Consider the following 8,071-nt stretch of genomic DNA (forward strand, 5'->3'; position numbering starts at 1 on the left):
TATGCATATGTGAAAAAAAAAAAAATTCTTCTTATTATATTGTAGTTATGTCGAAAACAGTCCAGTTCATTCATGTTCATAGCCTAACTGTAAATCATGATTAACTTGCTCGCATTAACAATTAAACTTTTTTTAAAAAAAAAATATTTGAACGTGGTCGTTACACTTGTTGAAGATTGATGTTAGTTTTAAACTACTGATTTTGCATATTATTTTAAATATGGACCATGTGGGAAATTTATTTTTTTTTAAAGCGAATTGTATCGAATGCTTCTCATAAATCTATAATCTCCTCACGTCAACGGTTAAAGTTAAAGATGAGAGAAAAAATGTCAATCGTCGTTATTCACATTTATGACGTTTGTTTTAAATTTTTTAGTACGAATATTATTGTAAATGGTGGACGGTAAAAGATTTTTTTTTTTTTTTCCGGAATTACCATCAGGATTTATGTATATTAGTAGCACAATTTTTATTTTTTTGCCACAATTTATACATATTCATAACACAATTTGTTGATTATAATTTCGTATTTTAATTTTAGTCTGTCATTGTTGGTTTCGAACATATTTTAATAAAGTTAAAATGATAGTGAATATTGTTTAATTTTTTCCGCTTCCCAAAAATACCAAAATTCATAATAGCACACTAAAATATATATCAAAACTTCTCACAACAACAATTAAAACAAAAAAAAAAAAACAAAACAAAAAAAAAACACACAACATTATAGTAACATAAACACCAAAAAAAAAAAAAAAATAGAATCGAACAAAAAATTCCAACATCTACGTAATAACCAACCACAGTAAAACCAAAATAAACAAAAAAACAAATCATAGATATACAAAATTACAAAAAATCAGTAACATTGCAAGGGAAAAAAAATCTACAAGTGTATATTACATTTTTATACGTACCGGTTGCCCAAAAAAATCAGAAAATATTACAAAGAAATCAATAAAATGTACAAAGATATACCAAAAAATTCAAGACAAAAATGAAAAAATTTACTCACAATGGATTTCGTAGTGTAAGGATCGATGGTTGCCTATGTACCTGCATTTTTGGAGAAATAAAAAATGTTAGAACACTACTGCATGTAAACCGAGAGAGAGACAGAGGGAACTGAGCTAAGAGAGAGTTAGGGCTAGATACCGTTTGGGGGCCGACTGGAGTGTCGCCTTTCGGAGGTAGTTGCCGAACGGTGGGACTTTTTTCTTAGAGTGAGAGCGAGAAAGATAGAGTGTGTGTGTGTGTGTGTGTGTGTGTGTGTGTGTGTGTGTGTGTGTGTGTGTGTGTGTGTGTGTGAACTGAGCTAAGAGAGAGTTAGGGCTAGATACCGTTTGGGGGCCGACTGGAGTGTCGCCGTTCGGAGGTAGTTGCCGAACGGTGGGACTTTTTTCTTAGAGTGAGAGCGAGAAAGATAGTGTGTGTGTGTGGGCCGACTGGAGTGTCGCCGTTCGGAGGTAGTTGCCGAACGGTGGGACTTTTTTCTTAGAGTGAGAGCGAGAAAGATAGAGTGTGTGTGTGTGTGTGTGAGGTCCCGCGCACGCCACTTGGCCAAATTTGCCCACGTGGTCAAAACCACGTGGCTATTGGGCGACATGTATATCAAATACACGTTGCCCATTGTGTGACATGGGCTAAAACACGTGGCTATTTGCCACGTGTTACTTAGCCACGTCACTGTATAAGATTTTTAATAAAATTAAAATATTTTATATTATATATACTATATAATATGTATTTGTAATAAACCCATATAAACTCTAGCCCTAGGTATACTATATATAGCAATAAACCCTAAACTCTAAGCCCAAAATCCGAAACCCTAACCCTAAGTAAACTACTAAACCCTAACCCTAAGTATATTATTTATAGCACTAAACTATAAACCCTAACCCTAAGTATACTATTTATAGCACTAAACCCTAAGCCCAATTTAATATATTACATAAACCCTAACCCTAAGTATAATAAATATTGAAACATGCACTTAACCCTAAACTTTAACCCTAAGTGTATATACTATATAAAGCACTAAACTAGCTAGGGTACGTTATAGTTCATTAAATTAAATATTTAAAGTAGTTTCAAATTTTTTTAACGTGAAAAATTTAAAAATGTATATATATTTATAGTACATAAAAGTAACCCTAGCTATATATACGTACACATACCATATATAGCACAAATCTAAGGTTAGGGTATATAAATAGTATATGCAGAATATTATATATGTATATATGCAAATTAATTGGAAGTTATTTGGCATATACTTTTTAAAGTATTTAAATAGTACACGAATGTAAACCCTAACCCTAAATGTATGTACCACATATAGCACTAGAATACGGTACATTAGAGTTCAATAAATAAAACACACTCAAAAAAGTATATATGTTGGTATATATAAAGTAGTATTAATTTTCCAAAGTACAAATAAAATATATATGTTGGTATATATATAGCACTAAACTAGGGTTAAGGTTTAATAAATAAAATATACCATTAACACATGTATTAAAATAAACAAAGACTTATACAAGATTTGACTAAATGTAGAGAGTTGAAATAAACTATAGAGTATTAATTTGTTATAGTATAAAATACCAAAAATGTATATATAGTACGTACACAAGTTAATGTAAACTCTAACCCTACGTATGCTATATATAGCTTCAATCTAGGGTTATTTTTTAATAAATAGTATATGTACAATATTATGTATATAATATTGCATGGAAGTTAATTGGCATATATTCTTAAAGGAATATATATTATATGGATGTAAACCCTAACCCTAAGTATATATACTATATATAGCACTAAACTAGGGTTAGAGTTCAATAAATAAAATATACAGAAAAAAGTATATATGTTGAATTAAAGTAGTATTAATTTGTTAAAGTATAAAGTTTAAATATATATCTATATATAGCACAAATCTAGGGTTAGGGTATATAAATTGTATATATATATATTATGTATATAGTATTAACCCCCAAGTTGACATATATATTTTTTGAAACATATATTTTATATGTGTGCGGAGTACACAAATCTAAACCCTAACTATACGTATATATACTATATATAGCACTAAACTAAGGTTAGGGTTTAATATAGAAAATATATCATTAACACATGTATATATTATATAATGACTTATAAGAGATTTGTGTACTATGTGGAGAGTTGAATTGAGTTCAACTCGCCCTCCTTCACGTACATGACCCTCTAGGACAGTCTAACAAACCATCAATTGCTGCGGTGGTCAGCTCAAGGCAGTGGCCATTGAAATATAAGTATAGGGCATCTGTTCGGACACAGTCTCCAAGGTTTGAAATCCTAGATTCGTTATTTAAGCGTGTGTCTGAAACTATAGATGAAGGCCCTTATTAATTAGGGAGCTTTTGATTAACTTCTATAAGAGTTCAAGTCGGATTAGGAAACACCAGCCCTGGTCGGATCATTATATTCAGAGATGGCGTCAGCGAGTCACAATTCAACCAAGTTTTGAACATTGAACCAGATCTATATAATGATAGAGGCATGAAAATTTCTATCTTTGTAGGGTATGCTGGAATGCTCGGGACCACAAGGCCAACACATTACCATGTTCTATTTGACGAGGTTGACTTTTCTGCAGATGATCCTCATGAACTTGTGCATTCATTTTCTTATGCGTACCAGACAAGCACAATTGCGGTTTATGTATATAGTATTAATATATTGCAAATTGTTATATTTTTTAAAGTATATGTTTTATATGTGTAGTACACAACCCTAACTCTACGTATATATACTATATATAGCACTAAACTAAGGTTAATGCTATATATACATTATGTATATATATATATATACTAAAAAATATGTATATAGTATTAATTAAAACAAGTATATATTCTTATTGTATATATACTATATATATCTATATTGTATATATTATACAAATATATACTCTAGACTAGTCATACGTATATGTGCATGCTATATAAAAACTAAACTAGAGTTAATTAGAGTTCAAATCGTAAAATATACCAAAATATGTATGTAGTAATAATTAAAAGTTGTATTTATTTTTTAAAACATTTATTTTACATGTAAAGTATATTATTTTTTCAAATGTCAAAAAATTAAAGTAAAACAAAATAAAATAAAAATTACAACAGTTAGCCATGTGTATATATAACACGTGGTCATTTAGCGACGTGGGATTAGCCCACATGTGGACAGTCGGCCACGTGGTCTAAAAAACGTGGCTAACTGTGGCCACGTGGAATGTGGGCACGTGGCCACATTGCCGCGTGCCCTTTTTCCACATGGCCATGTGTCCACATGTGTTAATCCACGTGGCGACATGGTCATGTGCCCTAATCCCAGGCGGCTATGTTGCCACATGCACTAATCCCACGTGTCCAGGTAGCCGCACGGTCATTTGGACACGTCGCTGATACAAACAGCAACGTGGTCATCTAGACCACGTGGCGATTTGTATGAATATTTGTAGTGACGACTTTGGATTTTCTGGGAAAGGAGATTTGAGAAATCGAGGTACCAAAAGGCATCGATCATGGGCAACAAGGATGATCTGTCCTGGCGAAAATTTTGCTACCAAGGTTGGTTCAAGCATAATCAGAATTCTTGCACCTTGCGACCAAATAATTCTCTGTTGACTAGAAAAAACTCAGAATGGAAGAGGTAGAAGTAGAACCCCGGATCATAATGAAAGAGCTGTAGTAGTCAAATTTTTCGTTCCTTGAGTGTATTGTAATCTTTAACCAAGTTGCATGCTTTATGTATGGCAATTCGAGTTAAAGCCTAGTCATATTCTCAGATTGTGTCTGCTGCATTGCACCACGCATCCATATATGGCTCAAAATATTACAGTAACTTACTACAAATTCATCACAATGTTCAAAAATACAACCAGCCTTAATACATAAATATCCAAACTTTATTCAGATCTGAATACAATATTCGAACACACAATTACATGGCATACAAATTCATCCGTTACCTCCTGTAGTTTCACTAATTCTCAAGATCGATCGATACGTATGCCATACATAATGTTTAGATAACTTTATAGTACAACGACACATTAAAATGTTCCCAACAAACCAGTTCCAAAACTTTATTTCTCACAGCCAACTTGTTAGGTATGAACTTGTACGTATATAGTAATTGTTTTTCATATGCCTGCTACTCAAGTGCCACCAATTTGTTTTTTTCTGCGGGGTCCTGTTCAGAGCAAACTATATCGAAAAATTAGAAAATTGGGAGAAAACAGTTGATCGACATCGAATGGAAAACAAGTGTCACGGTAGCCAAAATGTGTCTTTACAAGGCAATAGATAACAAACAACAAAAAGGAGAGGATTGATTTGTGGTGTTCCCTATCTAATTTTCTGGTATGAAAGTAGAGTAAGGGCACTGGCAAGGATGGACTTCAATCTTTCAAGGAGACCTGAGCCTAGAGGCTACGTCTGTACCACGTCAAGAGAGAAGTGAAAAGTGAAAACACAAAGGTTAGGTTCCTAAAGCTACAGGATAAGCTAAGAGCAGCAATAAGCAAAAAGCATGCATGGAACTTTAGGAAAGCTTACCGGCAGAGCTCTTGCTCCAGAGGACCTGACCATCGATAGTAGTGAGATGCTGATCATCAAGGCGCTTCCATGTTTTGATTGACTTTACTGCACCCCAACCACCCTTTTCTGTTTTCTCCAAGTTCGCTACCACCACCCTTGCTCTCCTTGACCATCCAGCCTTCCCATAAGCATGGTATCCAAATCCCCCAGCATAACAGAGCTGTGTAGTGTTTAGCTTGCCACAGAAGTCATTGACATGATCATGGCCAGTGAAAGCTGCCTTCACATCCCCTGCAGCTACCATGGTCGTGAAGAAGCTAGAGTTCACAGAAGCAGAGCTAATGCGTTGCTGTTTCACACCAGTGAAGTTTAGGAAAGCTTACCGGCAGAGCTCTTGCTCCAGAGGACCTGACCATCTATAGCAGTGAGATGCTGATCATCAAGGCGCTTCCATGTTTTGATTGACTTTACTGCACCCCAACCACCCTTTTCTGTTTTCTCCAAGTTCGCTACCACCACCCTTGCTCTCCTTGACCATCCAGCCTTCCCATAAGCATGGTATCCAAATCCCCCAGCATAACAGAGCTGTGTAGTGTTTAGCTTGCCACAGAAGTCATTGACATGATCATGGCCAGTGAAAGCTGCCTTCACATCCCCTGCAGCTACCATGGTCGTGAAGAAGCCAGAGTTCACAGAAGCAGAGCTAATGCGTTGCTGTTTCACACCAGTGAAGTTGGTCGAGTCAAAACTTGCAAATTCCGGCAACGGAATGTGAAAGTATGCAAGCCCCGGTGCAGGTCCTTTCTGAGCCTCTGGCTTGTCCATGTATGCTCTCTGCAATGAAAACAGGTATGGTTGATAAACAGATTATCGTAAGTGTATTCTTTTTGTGATATTCTATACAAAAAAAGAGGTTAGTACCCGAAGCTTTGCAGAAGTGCGTTCAAACCATAGTTGTTGAGAGGGTTTAATCCAACCATAGCCAGGGATGGAAGAAACGGTGGAATAATCTCCACTGTCAAGGAAGTACAGATTGAGAACCGACTTGTTTTCAAAACCAGAGCCCTCAACCCCACCAACCTCGATGTTATAGTTCCCAAAACCATCAATATTGTGGGCTTCCACAGGATTGACCCGAGACACTGTGTTCTTCAGGCCAACTATATGTTTCATCACCCCTTCCCTTGAGAGGGTAGTAGATTGCTGATCATGGTTCCCGAGAACGGCAGCCCATGGGATGTTGGATGAGATTGCTGGCGCAAATGCAGCATTCAAAGACTTGGCCGCATCCGTAGCGTCAGCCCCAACGATATTATCCCCTGTACCAAAAAGTTAACGGTCGCACAGGTTGAGTAGAATCTATAACCAAGCAAGCTTAAGATACTGTCATGGGGTGAATTGGGTATAAGCTTTGCAAATGTTATCAATGAGTCCTGTTCTGTACATGGTAAAAAAGTGCCCACTTGCAATATAACTGAAAGAGGAATGCAAGAGCATCTTTTTTATTCTCTTGAAATGGTATAGATGTAATTTTTTTAATTAAAAATTTACATATATGTCATCCAAAACAATTTAATTACATCTATGTCATTCTAGGAAAACACCGTGAGAACACTGAGAGATGTTCTAGCATTTCTCGACTTGTAAAAGAAAGCAGCATAAAGAAAAGAAAGACGAGTAGTGTACCGGTGAAAACAATGAGATGGGGTTTCTCGGCGAGGATCATGCGGCGGAGAAAGGCGGTGGTGTTGAGGTCGGAGCAAGAGGCGACCTGTCTCGGGAGCACGTTCTCACAAGGCGTGGTCTTGCCGTTGGCAAAATGCATGTCCGCCACTTGCAGTATCTTGAACTCCCTACTTTTCCCAAACCGCAGTTGTCGTTCCGCCGCGAAGCCCCAGATAGGAAGCCAATAAATACAAAGGACTGCCACTCCCATCAACTTCCAACACCCTTCCATTTTCTTCTGCTTATGGGGTTTTCTTCTTCTCTTTTCAAAGTTCAAACAAGCCCAGAAAATGCCCAACTCCGTAGTCTTATCTCTCTCCCCGACTTTCTTCCATCTTCTTTGTTTACGTTCACAAAGAATGATTTGCTTTCAATAATTTATGCCCTGGGGCCTCGTATATTCCCACGGCAGAAGATATATACTTAAATACTTTGAGCTCTAAGCCCCAATTAAGTCGGATTAGATTAAGGTAATTATCACCAAATCTGACCCTGTCTAAAATTGATATTTCACCAATTTTAGATTTTTTTTTATTTGCTCTGAAAATGAGATTAAGGTAATTAATGCCCTATGAATGCAGGAATTATGTTATTCACCTAACCAAAAAAGGGAAAAAGAAAAATAAATTAAAAAAAAAAAAAAAAAAAAAAAAAAAAAAAAAGGGAAAAAAGGGAAAAAGAAAAGTTTAAACTTACTTTATATCTTTTTCTAATCATCAATCCAATCCAAAACATTTTTGGACCAG

At 35.9% G+C, this 8,071-nt stretch overlaps 1 protein-coding gene across 3 annotated transcripts; it reads right to left on the minus strand.

The window, feature by feature from the left end:
* Positions 1-4,906: 4,906 nt before the first annotated feature.
* Positions 4,907-7,827, minus strand: LOC133864166 (probable inactive purple acid phosphatase 29). Of its 3 annotated transcripts, none has more exons than XM_062300418.1 (5): positions 7,287-7,827; positions 6,522-6,919; positions 5,984-6,434; positions 5,619-5,891; positions 4,907-5,267 (listed from the first exon to the last, which is right to left on the minus strand). In XM_062300418.1, exons 1-5 carry the CDS (start codon positions 7,555-7,557, stop codon positions 5,215-5,217), a joined length of 1,446 nt encoding a protein of 481 aa, XP_062156402.1. In that variant the 5' UTR covers positions 7,558-7,827; the 3' UTR covers positions 4,907-5,214. The 3 variants fall into 3 exon arrangements, with proteins under 3 accessions (XP_062156402.1, XP_062156401.1, XP_062156403.1); XM_062300417.1 differs by having other exon boundaries at positions 4,908-5,267; positions 5,619-5,897; XM_062300419.1 differs by having other exon boundaries at positions 4,909-5,253; positions 5,619-5,897; positions 7,287-7,826.
* Positions 7,828-8,071: the final 244 nt, after the last annotated feature.

This window comes from Alnus glutinosa, chromosome 3 (assembly GCF_958979055.1).
Source record: "Alnus glutinosa chromosome 3, dhAlnGlut1.1, whole genome shotgun sequence".
Taxonomy (NCBI): Eukaryota; Viridiplantae; Streptophyta; class Magnoliopsida; order Fagales; family Betulaceae; genus Alnus; species Alnus glutinosa.